The sequence below is a fragment of the Geotrypetes seraphini genome, chromosome 6, assembly GCF_902459505.1.
Source record: "Geotrypetes seraphini chromosome 6, aGeoSer1.1, whole genome shotgun sequence".
Classification (NCBI taxonomy): domain Eukaryota; kingdom Metazoa; phylum Chordata; class Amphibia; order Gymnophiona; family Dermophiidae; genus Geotrypetes; species Geotrypetes seraphini.
The window spans coordinates 15,444,191-15,470,741 of NC_047089.1; the positions used below are offsets into that span (position 1 = coordinate 15,444,191).

General features: G+C 42.6%; 1 protein-coding gene across 4 annotated transcripts in view; it reads left to right on the plus strand.

The window, feature by feature from the left end:
- Positions 1–26,551, plus strand: part of MYO7A (myosin VIIA) — a 274,560-nt gene that overhangs the window by 33,041 nt on the left and 214,968 nt on the right. For 2 of the 4 annotated variants that reach the window (XM_033948255.1, XM_033948254.1), the window contains exon 3: positions 26,221–26,334. In XM_033948255.1, coding sequence (XP_033804146.1) covers positions 26,221–26,334 — 114 coding nt within the window. Of the gene's footprint in view, positions 1–23,133; positions 23,701–26,009; positions 26,126–26,220; positions 26,335–26,551 lie in introns of those variants that run through there. The other 2 variants (XM_033948252.1, XM_033948256.1) reach the window with 2 other exon arrangements.

Sequence of the window (26,551 nt, forward strand, 5' to 3'; positions counted from 1 at the left end):
GATTATTTCCCGCGGTTTTCCACGGGGACGGGAACGGTGATGAATTTTGTCACCGTGTCATTCTCTAGCCCCAATGACTCAGTAAACTACCAGGGAAGAAAGTAGGCTATACCTCTTTGTGGTGGTGATGGGGAAGAGGGTGGGACATGCTGATGGCAGAGAAATTGCCGGGTGGTGGTGGGGGGGGGGAAGCAGATGGCAGGGGAACTGTTCGTTCCGGGTGGAGACCAAGAGACGCTACTGGGGGTGGGGTGGAGGGATAGACTCAAATATAAACCAAGACCCTAATTTATGGGCCATTTTTTAATCCCCAAAATCTCAGTTTATATTTGAGTACAGTATGTACTCTTTTTTTTTTTTTTCAAAGGCCATACTAAATGTTTAAATAATCGCAAAGTATTTTGAAAGTATGTAAGGGGTCCCGTTTTTTTCCAGATCACTGGCCCTGATTCTATCAAGTTGCTAGGAATCGAACACGAATCGATGGCACCTAACATTACCTCTAAAAGTGGACCATCATGGCTACCACACAACTTCACATGAGAATGAAAAATTTTTTTAAAAAAAAGCAGAGAAAGAGAGAGAGGATGTAATAATAATAATAATAACAGTTTATATACCGCAATACCGTGAAGTTCTATGCGGTTTACAAAAGATTAAAAAGGTACAGAATAGTTGGACTTAAGTGGGGAAAGAAGAAGTGAGTAAGAAGTTTCAAGTTTCAAGTTTATTAGGATTTGATATACCGCTTATCAAGGTTATCTAAGCGGTTTTTACAATCAGGTACTCAAGCATTTTCCCTATCTGTCCCCAGGAGGACCGTTATTGAGGAGAGAGAGAGGAACGGGTCAGTTGTCTAGGTATTTCAAGAACATGTATGTGGCAATGCCATCGTCACGATTCTTTATCCTACAAACTCAGATAAGTAATCAGATTCTAGAAGGCCTAGTTATATTAGCACGTATACACACCAGACAAGGCTAAATAATCAGATGTTTTTTTCACATAAAACTAGTCCATAAATGTGGCATAGTAATGGGGGGTGGGGTTGGTCCATCCCAAGCGCCATCATGGTGGGAGTACCAACACCCCTCTTCCTCTCCACCTGCCCCGCCTCTTCCCACTCCTCCCCCACCGCATCCCCTTCCCTTCCCCTGTAACTCTAGTTGTTCACCGCCATGAGTAACAACGTCAACGTGCTTCTCGCGCCCACGTTGGCTCCCACTTCCCTGCATTGACACGCATGTGGACCCAAATGCCCTGTGAGGGAGGGAGTGGCATAGAGGCAGGTGTCCCTAAGGACACTCCCTCACTGAAGTTACAGTCTAGCCACCTTATGGCAGGTGGCGCTAACCTGCCGTGTCAGAGGCTGAGTCAGAGGGGTGGGGCTCAGCTGGGAGGTGTCTAAATACCTTGGAGCAGAATGGATCAGAGAGGCCCCGAAGGGGAAAAAAAGTCTCCAAGAGGAGGTCGAGCGAGGATCCTTCCAAGGAGTTCTGGCTTGGCTTTAGCACCTGAGGGGCGTTCAGGGAAGAAGGAGCTAGGGAAGAAGTCTTAAATCTATGCCTCCAGGGATTTTGGGGTTGTGTGATCAGAAGTGAGGTAAATGAAGACGACCAAGGGAGGCTCTTGACTCGTATCCCTTGGCTGTTAGAACTGTAGTTATGATTAAGGGAAGTTACTGCATACAGAAGAGTGTAGCCAAGCCAGGGGCAACCTACTGGTATAGGGCTTGTGTTTGGGGGGGAGGCTTTATTGGAGATCCCAGTCCTGTGAGGAAATAGGGTTTTTATTCTCCTTATATTTATTAGGATTTATTTACTGCCTTTTTGAAGGAATTCACTCAAGACGATGTATAGCGCGAACAAGTCAAACATAAGCAATCGACAAAAGCAGCAGTGAAAATATTCAAATTACAATCAAAGTATGGCTTAGGGCTCCTTTTACTAAGCTGCGATAGCGTTTTTAGCGCACGCAGGATTTTAGCGTGCCAAAGCCGCGCTACGCGGCTAGAACTAACGCCAGCTCAATGCCGGCGTTAAGGTCTAGCACACGCGGCAATTCAGCCACTAGACCTTAATGCCGGCATTGAGCTGGCATTAGTTCACACGCTAAAATCCTGCATGCGCTAAAAATGCTATTGCAGCTTAGTAAAAGGAGCCCATAGTATGCTACCTTACAATGTCATATGATACATGGCAATACATTTGAATAGCTAAGGTAACCATTCGCACGCGCGTTTTTTGTGTAGTGGGTCGCGTTTTTTTGTGTAGTAGGTCCTCGACTGTGGAATGCTCTTCCAGATACTGTACATCAAATCTCTTCTTTTCTATCTTTTCGTAGGTGTTTGAAGGCGTATTATTCTCAGGAAACTTTTTATTATTTGTGATGTGATGATACTGTTAGTTTTGGACTGGTTGGTTGGTTGTTTATTCATGAATGAATGTTGTTTGTCTTGATATGTGTATACGGGTTACCAAACTTTATTTTATTTTCTTATGTAGGTTTTTGAAGGTTTATTATTTTTAGTAAGTCTTAATTTGTGATGTAACATTACACTGCACAACAAAGTTTTTGCTTCCTGAACACTGCTGGGTGTTTCTTATAGAATTTTGGGTGCTGATCATGAATATTACATCAAAAATTACCCATCACGTACCATTTCAGAGAAATCTTCAATTTTGTCGTGATTTTTTCTTATATTTGGATGCAAACAATTTTTTCTCCCATAAGTGTCTTATCAACAACGGTTTGTGCCGCCTGGGTATGTCCATGCATAAAATCTAGCCAGGTTGGAAGCTGTTTTATGGAAGATGACATCCTGGGCATGTCTGGGCAGGTCTGAACGAGCTTGCGCTGTCTCACCATGCTATAATGGTGGCTTCCATACACCGATCCTGCTCATTTGGTTAATATAGATAGTCCGTGTGTGTATATAGTATCAGTATAGTAAAGTATAGTAGTATAGTAGCTGTAGCAATATAACAGTAAGTAAGCTTGATGCTATAGACGTTTTGGTGTCGGGCAATATGTCTCGTCGGTGTCGTAACAGCCGCGACACATTCTGCTATATCTGTGGGGAATATACACTTACGCCTCAGAGACGTTCGATGACTGCCCTTGTAAAGAAAGCCTATCATCTGTATTTTGGCTGCAAAATAGGTGATCAAGACAAGCAATGGGCGCCTCACATTTGCTGTGCGACATGTGCTGTTAGTCTGAGAGCCTGGCTCAGAGGTACTCGAAAGACGATGCCATTTGCTGTTCCGATGATATGGCGAGAACAGAAAGACCATGTGACGGACTGTTATTTCTGTTTGACTAATGTGTCTGGTTTCTCTGCCAAAAACAAGAAGTCAATTGAATATCCTAATCTGCCTTCAGCAATGAGACCCATGCCACATGATGACAGTCTTCCAGTTCCGAAACCACCAGAGGATTGGACCTTAGACGAACCAGATGAAGAAACTGCAGTGCAGGGTTCTAACAGTGACATTGACCCGGATTTTGAACCATCCTCATCAGGCGATCCACATCTGATAACACAGTCCGAATTGAACGATTTGGTCAGAGATTTGGGTCTGTCAAAAGCAAAAGCTGAGCTGCTAGGTTCGAGACTGCAGGAATGGTGTTTGCTATCACCAGGTACGAAAATTTCTGTGTTTCGAGACCGGCATCATGATATAACCAAATTTTTTGCACAAGTCGACAGTCTCTGTTTCTGTTGTGACATTGAAGGATTGTTCTCAGTCTTTGGTTGTGATCACAACCCGGAAGAGTGGCGTCTTTTCATTGATTCATCAATGTTAAGCCTGAAAGCTGTTCTGTTGCACAATGGCAACGTTTATCCTTCAGTACCTGTTGGCTATGCAGCACATATGAAAGAAACATATGAGAATATGGAAATGTTACTAAAGTATGTCCAGTATACCAGGTATAACTGGAATATCTGTGGAGACCTCAAAGTCGTTGCTCTGTTACTAGGACTGCAGCTTGGCTATACAAAGTACTGCTGTTTCATCTGCGAATGGGACAGCCGAGACAGAGAGTCGCACTATTCTAGAAAGAACTGGCCACTCCGTAAAAAGTTAGTTCCAGGACAGAAAAATGTAGCACATGAATCGCTTGTTGACCCGACAAAGATATTTTTGCCTCCTCTTCACATTAAACTGGGACTCATGAAGAATTTTGTGAAAGCAATGAACAAGGAAGGGGAAGGTTTTCGTTATTTAAGACAGATGTTCCCAAGAATAACTGATGCCAAGATCAAAGAGGGTATTTTTGTTGGCCCCCAGATCAGACATGTTATGAGTGACAAGCGATTTGAAGATCTGTTAGTTGGGCCGGAAAAAATTGGCTGGAAAGCCTTGAAAGACGTTGTTGACAATTTTCTGGGCAATTACAGAGCCCCAAACTACATTCAGCTGGTAGACAAACTTCTCAAAGCATACAAGAGAATGAAGTGCAATATGTCACTCAAGATTCATTTCCTCCATTCACACTTGGACTTCTTCCCCGCAAATCTCGGTGCTGTGAGTGACGAGCACGGTGAAAGGTTTCATCAAGACATAGCTACGATGGAGAAACGATACCAGGGCAATTGGAATCCGTCAATGCTTGCCGACTATTGTTGGATGCTACAACGTGATGCACCAGACACTGAATATAAAAGAAACTCGGGAGCAAAACACTTTTAATTCTGTTTCATTTAGTCGCTTGTGCGAAACGTAAACTTGACTATATATTTTATTGTCAGTAAACATAAAAATGTCTATTTCTCATAGTTCTTACGTGATGCAGTAAAACCAAAACCATATTTGAGCATACCAAGTTGGTACCTGTCATAATCACCAAAAACTTTTCAGGAATCAAGACTTAACCAAAAAATTGTTGTGCAGTGTTATTAGTGCTTCAATGATTGCGTGTTCGTTTACAGATTAGGTGTGTTTTTTTGTAGCCCGCATAGATTTTTGGATAGGCGGGATATAGATTTATAAATAAATAAATAAATAAGCAAAGATGGAGCATATAGATAGATTAGACAGAGTGGCAGGAGTAAGAAATTGCATACGAGGTCAGAACGGTGCTTGAGAATTCTCAACTAGGGTAGGAGTGGATAAACATTTTGTGTATGTATGTGTGTTTTTCAGGGAGTGCATTCCAGAGTGTGGGAGCTACTCCGAAGAAGGCTCACTGGTGGGTATCACATCGTGTTATGCCCTTTGGAAAGGGTGTGGTTAGGCGTGATGTCCTTTGGAGGACCTTAGTGACCTTGGTGGTGTGTAGAAGGAGATCTTGTTCTTCTGCTACCCTGGACCATTTCCTTTGAGGTCCATGAAGGTCAGACATAGAGCTTTCTATTTAGTCCTGTATTGTACTTGTAGCCAGAGAAGCTATATGTACATAAAAGTATTACAATTTTCTACCTGCAGCCTGTGCACGTGTCTGCCACATTTGTGTGAGGTCCTGCAGCTAGCTGTGAGCCACTTTGCTACAAGTGTCTTTAAGCCTATTACATTAACGGGTGCTACAATAGATGTGTGTGTGTGACTTTCTTTCTCTCTCTCTCCTTGGCCACTGTCTGTCTGTCTTTCTTTCTCTCTCTCTCCTTGGCCGCTTTCTGTCTGTCTGTCTTTCTTTCTTTCTCTCTCTCTCCTTGGCTGCTGTCTGTCTATCTTTCTTTCTGTTTCTCTCTCTCCTTGGCCGCTGTCTCTCTTTCTTTCTTTCTTTCTTTCTTTCTGTCTCTCTCTCTCTCTCTCTCTCTCTCTCTCCTTGGCCGCTGTCTATCTGTCTGTCTTTCTTTCTTTCTCTCTCTCTCCTTGGCCGCTGTCTGTTTGTCTGTCTTTCTTTCTGTCTCTCTCTCTCCTTGGCCGCTGTCTGTCTGTCTTTTTTGCTCTCTCTCTCCTTGGCCGCTCTCTGTCTGTCTGTCTTTCTTTCTGTCTCTCTCTCTCTCCTTGGCCACTGTCTGTCTGTCTTTTTTGCTCTCTCTCTCTCTCCTTGGCCGCTTTTTGTCTATCTGTCTTTTCTTCTTTCTCTCTCTCTCTCTCCTTGGCCGCTGTCTGTCTGTCTTTTTTGCTGTCTGTCTCCATGACCGCTGTCTGTCTTTCTTTTTTTCTGTGTGTGTGTCTCTCTCCTTGTCCGCAGTCTGTCTCTTTCTTTCTTTCTCTCTCTCTCTTTCTCCTTGGCCGCTGTCTTTCTTTCTCTCTCTCTCTCTCTCTCCTTGGCCGCTGTCTTTCTGTCTTTCTTTCTTTCTCTCTCTCTCCTTGGCTGCTGTCTGTCTGTCTTTCTTTCTGTCTCTCTCTCTCTCCTTGGCCGCTTTCTGTTCTGTCTTTCTTTCTGTCTCTCTCCTTGGCCGCTTTTTGTCTGTCTGTCTGTCTTTCTTTCTTTCTGTCTCTCTCTCTCCTTGGCCGCTGTCTGTCTGTCTTTCCTTCTTTCTCTCTCTCTCTCTCTCTCCTTGGCCGCTGTCTCTCTGTATGTCTTTTTTGCTGTCTGTCTCCATGACCGCTGTCTGTCTGTCTTTTTTTCTGTGTGTGTCTCTCTCTCCTTGTCCGCTGTCTGTCTGTCTCTCTCTCTCTCTCTCTCTCTCTCTCCTTGGCCGTTTTCTGTCTGTCTGTCTTTCTTTCTGTCTCTCTCTCTCCTTGTCTGGTGTCTGTCTGTCTTTCTTTCTTTCTTTCTCTCTCTCTCCTTGGCCGCTGTCTGTCTGTCTTTCTTTCTTTCTGTCACTCTCTCTCTCCTTGGCCGCTGTCTGTTTTTCTTTCTTTCTCTCTCCTTGGCCACTTTCTGTCTTTCTTTCTTTCTCTCTCCTTGGCTGCTTTCTGGCTGTTTGTCTTTCTTTCTTTCTGTCTTTCTTTTTTTTTTTTTTTTTAATGTATGTTTATTAACAGTGAAAAATACACCACCCAACAGGGTGCAAGGCCAAACAATGACATAAAAGTGGTCCAATACAAAGGGTAAAAAACAAAGGCACATAACTAGCCCCCCAGGCCCTCCCCGCCGGAGCGACTGCGGGACTTGGTGCCATCCTGAGAGCTGGAAAGGGAACTGGTGGCCTGGGTAGTGCTCTTATGCGTTAACTATACTGTCTTTCTTTTTTTGCTGTCTGTCTCCATGGCCGCTGTCTATCTGTCTTTTTTTCTGTGTGTGTCTCTCCTTGGCCGCTGTCTGTCTGTGTTTCTTTCTTTCTTTCTCTCTCTCTCCTTGGCCGCTGTCTGTCTGTCTTTCTTTCTTTCTGTCACTCTCTCTCTCCTTGGCCGCTGTCTGTTTTTCTTTCTTTCTCTCTCCTTGGCCACTTTCTGTCTTTCTTTCTCTCTCCTTGGCTGCTTTCTGGCTGTTTGTCTTTCTTTCTTTCTGTCTTTCTTTTTTTTTTTTTTTTTTAACGTATGTTTATTAACAGTGAAAAATACACCACCCAACAGGGTGCAAGGCCAAACAATGACATAAAAGTGGTCCAATACAAAGGGTAAAAAACAAAGGCACATAACTAGCCCCCCAGGCCCTCCCCGCCGGAGCGACTGCGGGACTTGGTGCCATCCTGAGAGCTGGAAAGGGAACTGGTGGCCTGGGTAGTGCTCTTATGCGTTAACTATACTGTCTTTCTTTTTTTGCTGTCTGTCTCCATGGCCGCTGCCTATCTGTCTTTTTTTCTGTGTGTGTCTCTCCTTGGCCGCTGTCTGTCTGTGTTTCTTTCATTTTTTTCTGTCTCTCTCCTTGGCCGCTGTCTGGGGTTTTGTTTTGTTTTTTCTTTCAATCTCTCTCCCTAGCCCCCTTCTGTGTGTGTCTTTCACTCCCACCTACCTGTCTCTATTTCTGTCAGTCTGTCAATGTCCCGTCGGTATTTTTTTTTTTTTCTTTCAATCTCTCTCCCTGGTCAGTCTGTCAATTATCGTGCCCCTTCTCCCACCTATCTTTTTTTTTTTTTTTTTTTTTTTTTAATCACGCATTGTGTTGGAAAGAGCAACCGGCCCACAGTAACCGCTGCTTGATAAAGTAAACCACCACTCGTAGCAAATCATCATGCGCGCACTCTCCGAACGTGCGCATGCGTTGCACACTTTACAATTTCTCTGCCGGCTACGGATCACGGATCACGCAGGTAGGAGTTCGCATGCGCGCTTAGGGTTTTATTATTAGTGATGCAACCGTTGGTGCTTTCTTTATAGAATTCCCCCCCCCCCCCCTAGTCTTCTGAACATAAATTAATCCTGGTTTTGAACCAACCTTTCATTTGATGTGTAATTTCGTATCTATGTAAGTTTATATTTTTTTCTTTCAGTTCTGGTCTCACCGCTGTAGCAGATCTCTCCACGTTTCATGCATTGAATAATATATACCTCCTTAAAGGAAGATCACGCATAGGATCTTCGTCTGCTGAATGTCTTTCCATGGGGCAACTGCGGGTTCCTGTGAAATAGGTTTTCTCTTTCATAAAAGCTTAAATAATTGATATCTTGTTCCAGGGTGATATATGTATTAAAGGGTATCCAGAATGATAATGCAACATTGAGACGTGGACCATCCCAAGAGCACATTAGCATATAGATTGAAAGGCACCGTCGGTCACCAGGTCAAAGCATCCATCACGTCGTGTGCTTTGGGTATCTGACATTTTAACAGTGTCTAATAGCACTAAACATCCAGATGCTTTCCGTTAAATTTATAGGACAATTAAACCAATACAGTAGCTGTATAAGAATGAAGTGTCAGCCCAGAAAAATGTACGTGGTGTGCTCGGGAGCTGGGTCTGAGACACAGAAATTATTTGCTTATTAGACATTGTGACAGGTCTCTGCTAGATTAAGAATTTATGGGGTCTGTTTTCTGTAACTAGAGTGGCTGAACCTGAGATACATCCAGACTTCTTTCTAAAATCCTTTAAGTAGTGCTACGGATGAAGAAACGAGGGGAAAATCCACACACACACACTGAACAATCACCCAATCCGGCTGTGGCTCACCTTTGAAAATCCCAAAATTTTTAAAATGGAGGAAAAATCCTCGGAAGCCCGTGAACAGGCAACTGAATTGTCACTATAAAAAGAGATAAACAGGTCGCCGCTGAAATCCATCCTAGGCTAAAAACCTCCTCTTAATAAATTAAGTGAAATTTTATGCAAATCTTTCATATATGACGTTTAAATAGCAGTGGGGTAAAGTGTGAAACTTACCTTTTGCCTACGCCGATGATATTCAACTAACATCAACGACATCCAAGAAATCAATCTTAAACTAGACAAAATTAGCTTATGTCTTCGAACTAATAGACTTTCACTGAACATTGCAAAATCTTGAGGGATTTTATTCCCACTCAAAAACAATGACTCTCTAACCGGACACATAACTATCGACTCTGCTCCCCTTCAAATTGAGGCCAAACTCAAACTCTTAGGAATCATTTTTGAGAAACATCTCAACTCCCATGACCAAATTAGCTCACTGACCAAAACCTGTTTCTACAAACTTCGTTTAATCCGCTCTATAACCTCAGTCCTAGAATCTTAATTCATTCACTGATCATCTCACACCTAGACTATTGAAACTCACTCTGTCATGGAATAACGCAAAAAGAAATCCTTCTTGACTTCAAAAACAGTCCTCGTCTGCACCACCTCCACCGGGAGGTCATTTCACATATCCACCACCCTTTCCATGAAGAACTATTATTTTTGAGTCTATCCCTCTTCATCTTATGCCCTTTTGTTCCCGAATTTCCTCTCAGTTGAAAGAGACCCGCCGTCTGTCTATTTATGCCACAGAGATATTAAAATGTCTCAATTATGTCTCTTCTCTCATCTCTTTTCCTTCTGTTAAGGGTGTTAAATCTATGGGATATATCTTTCGGTCTTTTGTTTACATTTTTGTGACTATCTACTTCCTTACGAGATTAGATCACTTCTCTCTCCATCTGTTTCGGAAATCCCTGAAAACTTATCTTTTCCAATAGGCTCTAGTCTAGATAGTTGCAAAATTGAATCTTTCACTTAGGGCTAGACCAGTTTGCAACCCGACCCAATTAACTAACCTCCTGGCCGATCAATCTCCGACCTGATCTAATCCGCCCATGCAAATGAGGGGAAATGGCGTGCAAAGTAGGAAAGCGGTGATTCACTAAATAGAAAAAGGAACACCAATTGGGCTGGCCAATCCAAAAAGAAGCACTTAATATTCTTATTCACTCTCTGGTGATGTCTAAAATCGATTATTGCAATTCATTATTTACAGGAATTGCTTTACAAGAAATTAAACGATTACAAATTATTCAAAATGCTTCTATTAAATTAATAACAAAATCTAAAAAATTTGATCATGTGACACCACTCCTTAAAAAGGCTCATTGGCTTCCAGTCATTCATAGAATTACGCATAAATTATGTACAATTATTTTTAAAACATTAGAAAATAAGACTCCAGCATTTTTATTTAGGTTACTTATCCCATACTCAGTTAAAAGAACCTTAAGATCTAGTGAACGGAACCTTTTATCAATTCCTTCGTTAAAAATTATTAGTACAAGAAGACAATTTATCTTCTCATGTACAGCTCCCCAGATCTGGAATGCGCTTCCCATGTTTTTACGGGAGGAGAAGGTGTTTGGGAAATTTAAAAGCGAATTAAAAACCTTTCTGTTTAAAGATGCATTTGCAAATTAATTAAATTTTATTAGAAAGTGTTATTTTAGTGAATTATTCTGCCTTTTTTTTTTTTTGTTTGTTTTTTACAAACTCCTTTTGTATTTTCCCTGTATGTTCTTTCTTTACTATAAAAAATGTATTTCATCCCCTCTTACCTTTTGTTTATATTATAATTAATTAAGTGTATGTAATGTTTTTGTTTCCTTATGGATGTATATTTTATTGTACATCGCTTAGAAATCCGATTAAGCGATTGAACAAGCCAATTAATAAACTTGAAACTTGAAGCGACTGCTGAGGACCTGTCGCTCATGTCCTTTCCAACTGTCCTGCTGTCTGCAGTCCTGAAATCCCAGCCCTGCAGCCCTGAAATAAAATATCTCCCTTGTGCAAAAAATGCCCTGAAGACTGGAAAGTGGCAAATGTTACGTCAATCTTCAAGAAAGGTTCGAGGGGAGTTCCAGGAAACTACAGACCGATGAGTCTGACCTCAGTACCGGGAAAGATGGTAGAGGTGCTGATAAAGGACCACATCATTGATCACCTAGATGGACACAATCTGATGAGGACCAGCCAGCACGGCTTCAGCAAGGGGAGATCCTGCTTGACGAACTTGCTGCACTTCTTCGAGGGAGTAAACAGGCAGATAGAGAAGGGTGACCCGGTCGACATTGTATATCTGGATTTTCAGAAGGCGTTCAACAAGGTCCCGCATGAACGACTACTTCGGAAAATTGTGAGCCATGGAATCGAGGGTGAAATACGTGGATTAAAAACTGGTTGGCAGGTAGAAAACAGAGAGTGGGGGTAAATGGACAATACTCGGACTGGAAAAGTGTCACGAGTGGAGTGCCGCAGGGTTCGGTGCTTGGACCCGTGCTCTTCGACATATTTATAAACAACCTGGAAATTGGTACGATGAGCAAGATGATTAAATTTGCAGATGATACGAAGTTATTCAGAGTAGAGAAGACACAGGGGGATTGCGAAGATCTGCAACGTGACATAAGCACGCTTGAGAAATGGGCCACGACATGGCAAATGAGGTTTAACGTGGAAAAGTGTAAGGTGATGCATGTCGGTAACAAAAATCTTATACACGCATACAGGATGTCCAGTGCAGTACTCGGAGAGACCCCCCAGGAAAGAGACTTGGAAGTACTGGTCAACAAGTCAAAGAAGCCGTCCGTGCAATGCGCGGCGGTGGCGAAAAGGGCAAACGGAATGCTAGGAATGATTAAGAAGGGGATCATGAACAGATCGTAGAAGGTTATTATGCCACTATTCCGGGCCATGGTACTTCCCCACCTGGAATACTGCGTCCAGCACTGGTCGCCGTACATGAAGAAGGACAAAGTACTACTCGAAAGGATCCAGAGAAGAGTGACTAAGATGGTTAAGGGGCTGGAGGAGTTGCCATACAGTGAGAGATTAGAGAAACTGGCCCTCTTCTCCCTTGAAAAGAGGAGACTGAGAGGGGACATAATCGAAACATTGAAGATAATGAAGGGAATAGACTTAGTAGATAAAGACAGGTTGTTCACCCTCTCCAAGGTAGAGAGAACGAGAGGACACTCTCTAAACTTAAAAGGGGATAGATTCCGTACAAACGTAAGGAAGTTCTTCTTCACCCAGAGAGTGGTGGAAAGCTGGAACGCTCTTCCGGAGGCTGTAATAGGGGAAACACCCTCCAGGGATTCAAGACAAAGTTAGACAAGTTCCTGCTAAACCGGAACGTACGCAGGTAGGGCTAGTCTCAGTTAGGGCACTGGTCTTTGACCTAGGGGCCGCCGTGTGAGCGGATGCTGAGCACGATGGACCGCTGATCTGATCCAGCAGCGGCAATTCTTATGTTCTATCTGAGGGCCGAGAAGAGCAGAGGAAAGCCCTCTAGAGGGAGCCCTGTTACTGGTGGTTCTCGAGCCCTGTTGAGGGCTGGTAACCGGGACCTCAGCAGGGAGCTACCCCAGAGGCTTCTCTTGAAGGAGGGGAAGGCTACCAGAGTGTGGATCGTAACTAGTAGCCCAACATAGGTACCAGACCACTGGGGTGCGATTGGTACCAGCGGTACAACAAGAGAGAAGGCTCCCTGGAAACTAGCAGCAGAGGTGGAGCACTCATGGTAGGTCTGGGGCCCTCGGAGCTAAAGGATAACCATCAGGAGGCTGCCACAGGGACAAGCCCACCAGCCAGGAAGGACAGCACTCATCTATCCTTAAGAGGTTCTATGGATTGGGTGAGAACCTGGGGACTGGGCGAGGGTGGATTGGAAAGGATAGGAAGGAGCTAGATACACACACATGCCCAGCTAGTTACTAAGCTAATAAGTTTGGGAGGAGCCTAAAATCACAGTGCTGGCAGCCATTGGCAATGCTGGATTTGAACTGAGAGTTAAAGGGACTATAAACAGAGGTTTTGAATATCTGAATAGTATAAAAACTCTGTTGAATTAACTGCACAAGTGCTGGTTTATGTGTGGAAATATTGGAATTTTAAAAAGTTATTCCTGACAATTTTTTATTGATAAGGTCTATGTACATAGTCCAAATAAATCGGTTAGATTTATTCACAGAAGTTTGGCTTTTTCCTGGGGGGAAAAAGGGTGAACCCACCCGCTAACACGTCTTTTCTCTAGGTGGAGGCACTGAGCGCTAACCGAGAGAGGGACCGACGGAAACTGCCTTCGGGGGACTCCAGCCAGGTCGGGCCCCAGACCCAGAGCCACCTTGAAGGGGGCGTTACATATCCCAATGTCTTTTTTTGAGGATGGGGAGACTGTGATTCTTTTTCTCATTTTGCCAGACTGACATCAGAAAGGCCCATATCATAAGAAAAGAGGGCTAAGCAAGACTTTTGTTCAAAAAATTCAAATGGCATAAATGGAATTTGAAGAATTTATATAACATGACTATAAAGCTTGGGAAGTTCACCTTATAACTTCCACTTTTTTTTCCAAACTGTGTTTAAAAGGACAACTCCCTGCATTTTTCAATTTCACAAGCTGCAATTCAATCTATAAAGTTTACTGTGAACTATACAAAAATGATTAGCCAACGGATTGGGTGTGCATCATTAGAAATAACTAACAGTAGCCAGAGGTTATGGTAAAAAAAGATAGTGTAGCTGGTTTTAAGAAAGGTTTGGACAAATTCCTGGAGGAAAAATCTGTTATTAAAACATGGGGGAAGCCTCTGATTGCCCTGGATCGGTAGCATAGAATGTTGCTACTCTTTGGGTTTTGGCCAGGTACTAGTGACCTGGATTGGCTGTGAAAACGGGCTACTGAGCATAATGGACCATTGGTCTGACCCAGTATGGCTGTTCTTATATTCTTACGTGTGCCAAGTATAGGACAATTAAGCCATTGTAACATCACTGCTAAGGTTGGCTCTGAGGCACTGTGGAATGAGGCATTATGACATCACAATCTCAGCTCTGGAATGTTGTTCTCATTGGGGTTCCGGAATCTTGCTATTCTTTGAGATGCTGGAATGCTGCTACTCTTTGGGTTTGGGCCAGGTACTAGTGACCTGGATTGGATACCATGAGAATGAGCTACTGGGCTTGATGGACCATTGGTATGACCCAGTATGGCTGTTCTTACGTGAGCCAAGTATAGGACAATCAAGCCATTGTGACATCACTGCTGAGGTTGGCTCTGGAGGCATTATGACATCACAATCTCAGCTCTGGAATGTTGTTCTCATTGGGGTTCCGGAATCTTGCTATTCTTTGAGATGCTGGAATGCTGCTACTCTTTGGGTTTGGGCCAGGTACTAGTGACCTGGATTGGACACCGTTAGAATGAGCTACTGGGCTTGATGGACCATTGGTATGACCCAGTATGGCTGTTCTTATGTTCTTACGTGAGCCAAGTATAGGACAATCAAGCCATTGTGACATCACTGCTGAGGTTGGCTCTGAGGCACTATGGAATGAGGCATTATGACATCACAATCTCAGCTCTGGAATGTTGCTCTCATTGATGTTCTGGAATCTTGCTAGTCTTTGAGATGCTGGAATGTTGCTTCTCTTTGCATCTTGGCCAGGTACTAGTGAGCTGGATTGGCCACCGTGAGAACGGGCTACTGGGCTTGATGGACCATTTGTCTGACCCAGTAAGGCTATTCTTATGTTCTTATGAAACTCATCGAGCTGGCTTACTTGTACAGTTGACAACTGGAAGATATCTTTAGCTAGAGTGGTATAAATGGGGGCAACTGGGCAGACTTGTTGAGAAAGCTGATCTAATACACAACGTAATATTAATCACACTATACCAAAAAGGTTCAAAGCGATTTGCATCCAAAGAAGCCGTAAAATCTACCGGAGAATAAAAAAGCAATCAATCATTACAATATCATCGTACCATGAATATTACAACAAATCCTATAAAAAGTTTTCAAATTTTTATGAAACCTTAAGTAATTAATATCAGCCCTAATGTGAACAGGAAGATTATTCCAGATTGTAACGGCAGCATAAGCAAAAGAGGAGTTGGGCTGTCGTTTATAACGTACTCCTTTAATCTTTTCAATTTGTCATGTAAAACTGTGCACACAGGTTTATAGAATTAGGAGGTATGAGGACAGTCCTGGAACACATCTGGATAGTGTCGAGGCAGAGCTAGAGGAGTCCCAGAGCTCATCTGGGGAGCGGCTGTCCTAAGTTATCTGGATAGCAGACTGAATACTGCCACCATCTGGATCTACCCTGGTACTGTCTGGATAAGTTCTACTACTGATCACCTTAACCGGATATTCAACACTGCGCACTATCTGGACTAGTTGAATCTAGGTACTTTTTGGCCACTACAGCTAACGTTGGAAAAAAATGCTGGCATCGGCGACTGAATACTGGTAAGGTAGCCACGTTAGTCCACTTTTAAAACATAACAAACAAAGATGTAATAAGTTAGTCCAATAAAAATAATTTCTTTTCTTTCTTTCTTTCTTTTTCTCACTCTCTCTTTCTTTCTTTCTTTCTAAAGATGCTTATGATTATTGTTATCAGATGGGTATGTTGCTGGTTTATTTTCAAGGGTCCTTTTATAAAAAATTAAATAGCATTCTTATAAAATTTATTTGGCTGGGTAAAACTCCTAGAGTGGCCTTGGTATCTTTCCAAAGGCCAATTTCAGAGGGAGGGGTAAATTTTCCCAATTTTTATAGGTATCATCAAGCCTATATTTTGTGCCAGGGTATGTATTGGGTTCTCCCAGAGCTCATGGAAAAACTCCCAGATTGGTTGTGGCTAGAATGGCAACTCCATTACGCCTTTGCCATGTGCTCAGTATCAAAATGCCTAGTTACAGTAAAGATAACAGAATATTAGCTGATACATGGAAAACATTGCGTTATGTAAGTAATTTAACAACTATTCCAATTCACAAATCTACAAATCAATCTATATGGCTGAACTCCAAGATTCAAATTGGCGGAGAAAGGCTCGACTGGAAGCATTGGAATACGTTTAATAGATGATGTTATCTCTAATGGTAAAATGCTTGAATTTTCACAGTTGCAACATAAATATGGCCTTAATAAATCAGAAAGTTTTAGATGGTTGCAACTGAAGCAGGCCATTCAGGCGGGGTTCCCTGACTGGAAAAACCTTAATAATCAATATAGTATGGAGTTCTTATGCTTTCAGGCGGACTTCTTGGGTCACCAGGCCGCCCAGCGGTATAAATTGCTGACTGGATTTATTAAAAAGAAACCAAACACTGGTCTGAGAGACATTTGGAGCATTGAGCTTAAGCATCAAATTACTGAGTCTCAATGGCCACAAATTTGGACTTGGAGGATGAGATGTACGGTGTCGTCATCTATGAGACAGACCTGGTTTTTTCTATTATGTAGAGCATTATGGACCCCTGTTTGGTTACAAAAATTGGATAGCTCTAAGTCTAATAAATGTTGGCACTGTCATCTTGAAGCAGGAACTTTAGATCATTTATTATTCTATTGTCCATTTATTATGAATTTCTGGAAATAAATTTGGGACCAAATTAATTGTTTATTAGACAACCCAGAGCATTATCATATGATACTGTGCTATTTGGTATGGCAATGAGAGCAAAAAGTCAGATTTCTACAAATAATAACAAATTATTACTTATAATGACTGGGGTTGCTATTCAACAAATTACATGTAATTGGAAAAATTGGAGTAGATTAAATTATAATTTCTGGTGGAATTCCTTATGTCATGTTTATAAAATGGAGAGATTTATTGCAATACAGCAGGGTTGTTTCAGGAAATTTCAAGATGTGTGGGAGCCATTTTCAAAGTATTGTACTGATTAGATGACTTTTTTCCCTTAAATTTACAAGTTCAATTGTGAGAGGGGGAGGGGGTAATTTTATTGTTACTTATTGTATAAGGTATTGATTATATGATAGGAAAGGCTAGGAAGGGTGGGAGATAAGAGCATATCATTTGTACCATTGATGATTATTAAGTGATATATTTATTGTTAATTTGTTTGGACATATTGTCACACTTCTTGTAAGTTTGAAAATGAATAAAGAATAAATTTTTTTTTTTAAATGCTTATGATTAATTTGCCATTTGGATATTTTATTATTTTTAACTTACCCCCTCCCCTCCTTGATGTTAATTCCTTTTTTGTTCTCTTTAAAAAATAAAAAAAATTATATATATATATATATATATATATATATATATATATATATATATATATATATATATATATATATATTAATGGAGTTCTCCTCCCTTTCCTCTTGTTTCACATCCCATCTCAGTATGTTAGTAGTTCTGTACTAAGTCATGTTTGTTTAATATTAATTCCCCTATTTATTTCAAGTTTTATTTTGATTTGATGAATCGCTTATTCACATTTGCTAAGCGACTTACAATAAAAAAGGTAAACATACATTTAGACATACAGTGGTGCCTCACACAACGAACTTAATTGGTTCCAGGAGCAAGTTTGTTATGTGAAACGTTCGTTATGTGAAACGCGTTTTCCCATAGGAATACATGTAAAAAAAAATAATTCGTTCTGCAGCATAAAATATGCTAAGATGACATAAAAAAGATAAATTTTTTGTTATTATTTTTATTTAGATACATCTAAAAACATACATCTCCCTGTCCTTTTACTTCCACTATCTTCCTATCCCATCTCTATTCCCTTTTGTCCCTCTCCCCATGATCAATCATCTCACCACCTCTCTCTGCCCTCACCCTCAGGGTTCAAGATTGCTTCCACTCTTTTTCCTGTTGTTCTCTCTGCCTGTCACCCTATGATTTAGCATCCCTTCTGCCCTTGTCCAATATTTCCCCTTCTCTCCCTCCCTCTCATCCCCTGCTCCAACATGTGCTTTCAGGGGCCTTCTCCCCCCTTAAGCGTCTTTTCTTCTCCACTCCACCTTTCCTCCCTCCCTGCCTCCACCTTTGTGGCGCTTTTGCACCCGACCGACAACAGAACAGGCCCGGTCGGACAAATCTCCCTGTCCTGTAGCCGCGAATCTAAATTACCTTCTTACAGCAGCTGGATTATTGAAGCTGCTGTAAGAGGTAATTTAGATTCGCGGCTACAGGGCAGGGAGGTTTGTCGGCCGGGCCTGTTGTCGGTCGATCGGGGGACCTGACCAGCTGTGCACATTCTTCGAGGCGGACCGCCCCCTCCCCCCTCTTTCGTTTGCCATTGCCTTCTTCCTACTCGTAGACACTTCTCAATTCTTATAAAGCAAAAAAGTATTTGGCTATTAGTACTTAGCTTTTATCCGGGGCCCAGGGCAACTGATGATTAAACGCTCAACGGAGCGTCTCCGTTTCGCTCTAACTGTAGGTTCCTCGAGAGATGAAGTCTTCCTGATGTCAGCGCTGACGTCGGAGGAAGGGAGGGCTTTGCTTAAGCCCTCCCTCCGACGTCAGCGCTGACATCGGGAAGATTTCCGTTCGGCTGTGTGCTGCGACAGGGCAGGTAAGGAGAAGGAACCCCGGAAGGATGCAGCTCGGGCGACTTCGTTGTGTGAAACGAAGTCCGTTGTACGAATCACGACATAAAGTTCGTTGTGCGCAGCGTTCGCTGTGCGAGGCGTCCGTTATGCGAGGCACCACTGTACTATTTAAAATTTAAAAATGATGGGTTGACCGACAGACTTACAAACTAATCGATACACAAGGGATGGAGGAATAAAGTTACAATTCAGTGTTTTAAAGTAGAAAAAAGAACCATAGATGGAAAAAACATTAGGGAGGGAGTAGTATAAACCTGGAGGGTAACTACTTTAAGATTTAAGTATAATTTAAAGATTAAAAGCATCTTTAAAAAGAAAACTTTTTAAGTTATTTTTAAAACGGCTAAGATTATTTTCCTCTCTTATATATTGAGGCAAAGTGTTCCAAAGTTGCAGGGCCATCACCGAAAACATATTATATCGTCGAGTTCCGATAACTTTCAAGGAGGGGACTACTATGAGCTTTTGGTTAGTAGTCTGAAGAGAACGTGGTGTATTATAAGGAACTAGTCTTTAAGCCTGTTAACATAACGGGTGCTAGAATAGATGTCTGTCTTTCTTTCTTTCTTTCTTTCTCTCTCTCTACCTCCTGCTGTATTTCTCTCTCCCTGACCCCCTTTCTCTGTCTGTCTTTCTGTCCCTCTTCCTGCCCATGTGTCTTTCTTCCTTTCTTTCTTTCTATCTTCCTCCCTCCCGCTGTCTGTCTGTCTTTATTTCTATCTGTCTCTCTCCCTGCTCCATATGTAACATTCCCTCCCCCTTCATTTCCCTGTGCAGCAGCATTTCCCTCCCCCAACCTCACTTCCCTGTGCAGCAACAGCAGCAGTATTTCCCACTTCTCTGAGCAGCAGCAGCAGCGGTATTTACCTTCCCCTACAGATCCCTGTGCAGCAGCATAAATCCCAACCCCCCCCCTTTGCTTCCCATGGTCTGGCCTACCATCGCACATTCATGTGGTTAAGGAGATCGAGAGGGCACAGCAGGAAAAACGGCAGTACCGGAAGAAGTTTATTTTTAAGTTTAAAGTTGCCGCCGCGGTTCCTCTCAAGATCGCTGCCTGCATCGGAAGCCTTCTCCGACGCAGGTGCGGCTAGTGAGAGAAGCCGCCGCAGCACCTTTAATCTTAAAAATAAACTTCTACCGGTAGTGCCGTTTTCTCTGGATTTAGGTTTGCGCGAGGTGGAGAGCAGGGAGAGAGAGAGAGAGCTTCGGGCGGCCAGCAGCCGCCGCGGCCGACATCCGCCTCGGGCCGCCGACAGCCGCCGCAGCCGACATCCGCCTGGGAGGGGAGGGGGGGAGAGAGAGAGAGAGAGCTAGCTTCGCGCGCATGCGCACTCCTACCTGCAATGCCCTACATCTCACGGAAAACGGACAGCATGCAGATGGGAGTGTGCATGCCTTTTATTATATTAGATAAGTATTCTATTAATAAATTGTGGTTCATTGGTGGAAAGGGTTTTAAATACTAGGAGTAATGTTTTAAAGGTGATACGGTGATTGATTGGAAGCCAGTGTGAGTTGATCAGAAAAGGAGTAACATGATCGAGGAGTAATGAGTTTGATGGCTGTGTTTTGTATTATTTGAAGGCGCTTCTTTTCCTTTTGTGTGATGTTTATTAATGAATTGCAATAATCAAGTTTAGCGATGATTAGGGAATGGATTAAAATGTTTAATGATTTTGGCTTGAGAAACTTAGGAATCGAGCGAATCATGCGTAACCTATAGAAGCAAAATTTAACGGTATTACTTACGTGTTCATAATAGGAGAATTTATCGTCAATAATGACACTAAGTATTTTTTAAAGATGTTACTAAATCCAGATGAATGTTATCAAGAGTGAAAGGAATACTGTTGTAATCTCTGATCTTTGTTTAATTGATGTGAAATGCCTAATGGCGGTATACAAGAATAAAGTTATTATTATTGTTATTACTCAAGCTTATTCCCTTTTTCTATGGGAAAAATAAAGCTTTTGTTTTTTGTATATTTAGAGCTGGCATGTTGGAATTAAGCCAGTCGTTGATTGTCTCAAGTTTTTTATTGATCTCAAGTATTTCCTCTGTATTTTCATGTGCAACGCTTTGAATTCTACGTGTAGCGTTTAATCAAAATTTTAATAAACTATGAAGCTTTCTTTCTCCTTCAAAGACATTCAAATGATAGTGTTTGCACATCATCAGTAAGTTTATTATGCTCATAAGGTGTACTTTTTCTCTTGCTAAAAAATCAATAAAAATCATTGTGGTTAGAAGTAGTCTCGAAAGGCAGTATAATGGTAAGTGAATAATGGACCAAACTCAGTGCTGGACAATATTCAAACCCACAGTCACTGCATAAAGATGAGCCAGTAATTTAACCACAGCTCTTTATGACACATGAAACCACTGGGACCTTGGTCAGCCCGCCAACAATGCCTCACTGGCAGTAGCTGGATTCTGATCCCCGGCCGCCCTTAGGATTTGTATACCAGGGCCTGAATGCCAGATGGAATTTAAGAACGTGTAAATCTAGGGTAAAGTCTTTTCTAATCTTTAGTCTTATATACCGGGTCATTCCCAGAGGGACTCGAACCGGTTAACAACATAACCTTAAGACCATAGATGAAGAATAATAAAAAAGGGAGAATCAATAAAAGTCAGCAAAAAATTGTCATCAAGGGATTTTTAACAATTATCCGTGAGAAATTTTGTAAATAGGTATGTTTTCAACATTTTTCTAAAGCACATCAACGATGAAAGAATTCTAATAACTGAAGGAAGATCATTCCAAGTTTTAACCATAGAGAATAGCAGAGAATGTGAAAGTCTACCTAAAGTTTGAATCCCTTTAATGGCAGGGAACATTCATTTAAATTTATGGATATTCCTTGTAGACTGAAAACGATAAGAATTGAAAGAAAGAGGAAACAATGGGGAGCAAATCCCATATAGACTCTTAAAAATCACATTTGTACATTTAAAATGGACCCTCCAATAAGTCGGAAGCCAATGCAATGCCCTCAACAATGGAGTAGCAGAATTGTCTGGATTAAATTCACAAAGAATGGCATGGAAGTGCAGTTCTAGCTCAAGGCAAAGTTACAGTCAAGCCCAGTAGGTATTTCCGAGGGAGTATGAGGAGACGCCTAGTTTTATATGCTCAGTGGACACATACCTCCATAAATGATCATCTTCTGACTGTGCTTTACTCTGCAAGTATGCACCAAGATGCAATAGCATGTAATTTGCAGGTCAGTATTCACATGGGCGGAGTCTGGTGCATGGGCGGAGCACACATAGACATATATTATAGAATCTTATAATCTACATATGTTCTTTTGCAGTCTAGCCACCTGCATTTATACCAGCATCACATTTTATGTAGGTATGTGTGTATGAATCTCTGTTAACCATTACTTACATAAAAGGCGATGCCATTTTTTGGACTAAATATACCAGGCTGGAAACTTGATTGCAGATAAAGGTTAAATGGCCCATCCAGTCTGCCAAACCACAGTATCCAACCAACTCCTCCTCTCCCTAACAGATCCCACGTGTCTGTCCCACGTTTTCTGAAATTCAGATACAGTCTCCAGCACCTCTACCGGGAAACTAGTCTACGCATCTATCACCCTTTCTATAAAAAGCCTCTCACCTCTTAACTTCATCCTATGCCCTCTCATTCCAGAGCTTCCTTTCAAATAGAGGCTCGCCTCATACGCATTTATGCCACGTAGATATTTAAATATCTCTATCATATTTCCCCCCTCCCACCTTTCTCCCAAAATATATATATTGAGATCTTTAAGTCTGCCCCCATACACCTTATGATGAAGACCACGCACCATTTTAGTAGCCTTCCTCTAGAGCAACGCCATCTTGTTTCTAAAGGTGCAGCCTCCAGAATTGCACACATTGTTCTAACTGAGGTCTCACCAGAGTCTTATACAGGGGCATCAAAACCTCCTTTTTCCTACTGACCATATCTCTCCCTATGCACGCTAATATCCTTCTAGCTGCCGCCTAGTTTTCAGGAGTTAGCACCCCCTCTGTTCCAAAGAACCAAGTTGAACCTGACAAATTCAAGATATCTGTAAAAATGTAAGTCTTCAGTTCACAATGATTTGAAAATCCTGACAATAATAAAAGCTGAGATGTGTCCATTCAATTAACCCTACTATGCAGCCAACACACCTACTATATTGATTTCTGTAAACCTGAAAACTGAATAAATAATACTCCTTGGAATGTGTTCCAATCAAGAAAGGTGAAGAATTGATCAATTATTTAAAATGAAACTGGGTTATCTATCTCTGTTTAAAAAAAAAAAATGCGGACAGTCATTGGTTTTCGATTCCCAGTGTGCCTCAGCTGTCTTGGTAGTGAAGGCATTAGGTTAATCAAAAGCCATGAGCTACATAGGACTGACTTTCATCTGGAGATTAATAAGTACCTGAGAGGACTGGGCTGCTGAAGACAAGGTGAGATCAAGCTGTCAAAGACTTTACTGTTTTCTAAGAAGAGCAGAAAAGAAGCCTTTATAGAACTCAAGAGAGGAACCGTGGAACACTTTGAAAAGAAGTGAAGTGAACATGGCTGTGCTTTTGTTGACTCCATAGCTTTGTAGACACTGCTGAAGGCCTTCAGACGAAGCAGGTACTTAAAGAATACAGTTGTTCTTTCATGGTGTGAATTTTGACAACCGATGTGGAATCCAATGACTTCTGGTGACTCAAGTGAACAGTGGAAGGTGTTACTTACGCAACCTACAAGGACAAAGTCATTCATCACCTCCAGTCCTATGGTAATCTAATGGTTTTCTTTTATGGACAAAAGAACAATACAGCAACATTAAAAAAAACAAACCTTGGGACCTTCTTTTCTGAGATTTGTCTTTTGATTCATGCCTTCTTGGAAAATATGACCAAGACCTGCTTGAGAGTCCTGGTAGCCGAACACAATTTTTCAGAACCCAGCAAGTAGATAACGGCGTCATGTACAAGCGACGTGGTGTAGAGGACGACTTGCAGAAGGACCAGGGCAAGTGGGCATTGCTGCGGAATGTCAACCAAGTCTTGAAACCGCATACGCTTTTACCGGTGAGATACAGCCCCTTGGGTACAGTACGGGCATCTTAATTGATGTGTTCTCTTTCATTTCAAAAACATTTCTGAACTGTTGTGGTCTACATCAGTGTTTCTCAACCCGGTCCTGGAGTAATCCCCTTGCCAGTCAGGTTTTCAGGACAGCCACAATGAATGTGCATGAAAGAAATTTGCATATAATGGAGGCAGTATAGGCAAATCAAATTTGTGCCTATTCATTGTGGCTGTCCTGAAAACCTGACTGGCAAGGGGGTTACTCCAGGACCGGGTTGAGAAACATTGTTCTACATTATTAACAGGAGACCTTTGTGTTATGTGTGTTTGCCGCTGCTATACACATTCTGGTTAATATTTGTTTCGTTTAATTTATTAAACACCATTTTGAACACTCGGATTTCTGCTGAATGAAAATCCGTTCCCTGGGTCCTTAAATCCTCAAACGAGCTGAAAGAAGCTGATCTGTATAATTCAGTCTGACTCGGCAGTATCTGTGATCTTTAATCAGAAAATCAACTCGATAGAGCATGAATGTCAAAATAAAGGGATGCCTTTATAGCCCCAGTCCACTATGTTTTCGCAAAGTTGATCACGAACAGATCGGAGAAGGTCATCATGCCGCTGTACCAGGCCATGCTGCGCCCTCACCTGGAGTACTGCGTACAGCACTGGTCGCCGTACATGAAGAAAGACATGGTACTATTTGAAAGGGTCCAGAGAAGAGCAACTAAAATGGTTAAGGGGCTGGAGGAGTTGCCGTACAGTGAGAGATTGGAGAAACTGGGCCTCTTCTCCCTTGAAAAGAGGGAACTGAGAGGGGACAGGATCGAAACATTCAAGATAATGAAGGGAATAGGCTTAGTAGATAAGGACAGGTTGTTCACCCTCTCCAAGGTAGGGAGAACGAGAGGGCACTCTCTAAAGTTAAAAGGGGATAGATTCCGTACAAACATAAGGAAGTTCTTCTTCACCCAGAGAGTGGTGGAAAACTGGAATGCTCTTCCGGAGGCTGTTATAGGGGAAAAAACCCTCCAGGGTTTCAAGACTAAGCTGGACAAGTTCCTGCTAAACTGGGACATACACAGGTGAGGCTGGACTCATTTTAGAGCACTGGTCTTTGACCTGGGTGCCGCCACGTGAGTGGACTGCTGGTCACGATGGACCACTGGTCTGACCCAGCAGCGGCAATTCTTATGTTCTCTCACAATTCTGACCCTGGGTTAGTGCAGGGCCTTGAGCATGGACAAGTGCTCAAAGCCCCCTCCAGAAGAGGCAAGAAGAGAGATCCAGTCTTTGAGGGGAGGGGTAGAGAGTAGAGGAAGAACAATATTGGTTACCGTGGGGGGAGCAGGGGGGAGGAGAGATACGGTGCCTCCGGTGATATAGCAACTGTAGGAAGTGCCCAGGGCAGTGGTGCCCCCCTGCACCTTCCTCTCCACCCCCCCCTGCTCCTTTTGAGACCCCCATGCCACACTCGCACCCTCCCTTCCCACCCTTATGCCTCTTTAAATCTTCACCAGCCGGCATTGGCTTTCCCTCTGATGTCACTTCCTGGCTCCGTGACCCAGAAGTGATTTCTCGCACTGGCAAAGATTTTAAAGAGGTACGGGGGGGGGCAGAGAAGGGAGGGCACAAGTGTGGCATGGGGGGTGGAGAGGTGCCGACATCCCCATCAAGATGGCGCCCGGGGCTGTCCGTCCCTCCTGCCCCCCCTCCCTTACTACATCACTGGGTGCCTCCATTAATATCCCACCCCAGATGAAGGTCTATTATTTCTAATAGGCCAGGTAATTATTAGAGAAAACAGGGTTAAGTGCCTTAAAGATTGATGCAAGCACTTAACACCAGCCATAGAGCTGGAAATAAATGCATGCACAGGGTTATCAGATGTCCAGGAAAACCCAGACATGTCCTCTTTTTAGAGGACAGTCTGGGTTCCTGGATGGACTTTCCAAAACCCAGCAGCTTGTCTGGATTTTGGAAAGCCCTGACGAACTCCAGCTGCATCTAGAGGGCCTCTGAGCATGCGCAGATGATGTCGCCCACATCCGCGCATGCTCGAGGCCCTCCAGACGCAGACGCAGCTTGTCGGGGATGAAAGTGAGGCTTTGAGGGGGTGGAATGAGTGGCAGAATGGGGCGGGGCTTGAGGCGGAACCTTGCGGAGCTGGAGGTGGAAAAAAAAGGCGGGGATGGCGCGGAACGGGGTGGGGTCATGCGTCCGGGTATGTGAGGCTCCACATATGGTAACCCTAAGCATGCACCTAGATGTCCCTGATCCATGCATAAGTTTGAGCCCCACCCATGCTCCACCCAAGCTCCGCCCCTATGTACTCCCCCTTTACAAGTACACACTATGTAAATTAAGCAGAGTATTTGCAAAATAGTACTTAGGCAAACTGGCATTTAAGCACATGTAAATGGTATTATTCTAAATGTATAATGGGTACATAAAGGTTATTAGTTATGTTATAGAATTACCCCATAAAAAGTATTAATTTGCCTTGTTACATTCCAGGGGGACTATGTTTGGCTGGATCTCAAGACTGGCCGGGAGTTTGACGTTCCTGTCGGTGCAGTGGTTAAGCTTTGTGACTCCGGACAGATCCAAGTGGTGGACGATGAAGGCAATGTATGATAATATAATCTTCTTCAACTATAAAAGACAAGCTAGCAAAGCAATTAATATTCACAGAGGGTAGTGAGGGGATCACTATTACTACTACTTCTGTATTTAATGTTTCTATAGCGCTGATATGCATACGCAGCGCTGTAAAACAACATATTTAAGAGACGGTCCCCGCTCAGTAGAGCTTACAATCTAAATTAACAGACCACAGGGCAAGTAG